This window comes from Solanum verrucosum, unplaced genomic scaffold (genome assembly GCF_900185275.1).
Source record: "Solanum verrucosum unplaced genomic scaffold, falcon-dt-bn FXZP01000306.1, whole genome shotgun sequence".
Classification (NCBI taxonomy): domain Eukaryota; kingdom Viridiplantae; phylum Streptophyta; class Magnoliopsida; order Solanales; family Solanaceae; genus Solanum; species Solanum verrucosum.
In genome coordinates this window covers 1,135,433-1,136,652 of record NW_026020398.1, presented here as the reverse complement: position 1 = coordinate 1,136,652, position 1,220 = coordinate 1,135,433, and the positions used below count along the sequence as shown (strand labels likewise).

The window sequence follows — 1,220 nt, the reverse complement described above, 5'->3', positions numbered from 1 at the left end:
GTGATAAACAATAATAATAATAATAGTAAAAAAAAATTTATCACACAATCAACACCCTGCAAAAAAGGGAGATTAAAATTAACAATAAAATTCGTCACTAATATGTTGTTAAATTGTTTGTAGCTAAATTTATGCTAAATTGTTTTTAATAATCCGTTTCTAAATAGTATTGATGACGAATTTTACTATTTAGCTATTGATATATATCTACTTTCTAAATGAAACAACAAATGACAAATCCAGTACATTTTATATGAAAAATAGTAACAAAATAAATCGAAATTTTAGGCACATAGAGTAGAGGATCCATACATATATATTAACCAAACACCAACTACATTATGTAAAACTAAAACAAAATGAGTAAATAAACAATACAAACTATACTATACCATAATTATATAATATATAATTAATCTTCTTATTTTTCCTCTTTAACCTTAACTGGAGAATCTTTGAGCTTGATTACATGAGAAGATGAAATATTCTTAACATAAAACCCAATACTCTCAATGCCATTACAATTATCTGTGCCATGAAATCCACCAAAAAATTGATAATTTCCTATCTCAAAATTGAAGTCAATATTATTGCCATCAGTTGACGGAGTACCAAATGGTCCATAAGAACCTTTATTGGTACAAAATTTTATCGATCTTAAAATTGTTCACTTTTTGTTGATACGTTCAAACGAGCCACTTATGGAAGTAAGAAATTCCTATGGATAATCCAACATAATTGCACAGTACTTTTCACATTGTTTAGTACCGTATTTAGCTGACATATCTAATTTGCCATTCACATAATTCAGGAATTGAAGTGAATAAACTATGTCCTCATCATAAGAAACAAAAATTCCAACTAATTCATCTCCTTCTTCTTCCCAAATTGATCCACCACGTCCTCCAACTGCCCCAACTTTGATCGTATCCATATATTGTATATTATTATTCTCTTTTTCAAAAATCGTGGATTTATAATATTGGAAGATTGAGTTATATATAGAAGAGATTTGATTAAGAAATTTATAAGTCGTAGTATTAATTACAAGTATGTAGAGCGTTTTCATCGTCATGCGTTGCTCTTTTGATCTTCTATCTCGAAATAGGAGTGTGATGCTTCGTTTCTCACTTTCAATTTAATTTTGGACTTGGCCCGTTCAATGAATATCGACATTTTCCTAGTAGTTTAATCATAATTTTCATCATTTTATTTGGCCT

At 28.4% G+C, this 1,220-nt stretch overlaps 1 protein-coding gene across 1 annotated transcript; it reads right to left on the bottom strand.

The window, feature by feature from the left end:
• Positions 1 to 421: 421 nt before the first annotated feature.
• On the bottom strand, positions 422 to 934 carry LOC125839490 (uncharacterized). Its single transcript, XM_049518464.1, has 2 exons — positions 769 to 934; positions 422 to 564 (listed from the first exon to the last, which is right to left on the bottom strand). Exons 1-2 carry the CDS (start codon positions 932 to 934, stop codon positions 422 to 424), a joined length of 309 nt encoding a protein of 102 aa, XP_049374421.1.
• Positions 935 to 1,220: the final 286 nt, after the last annotated feature.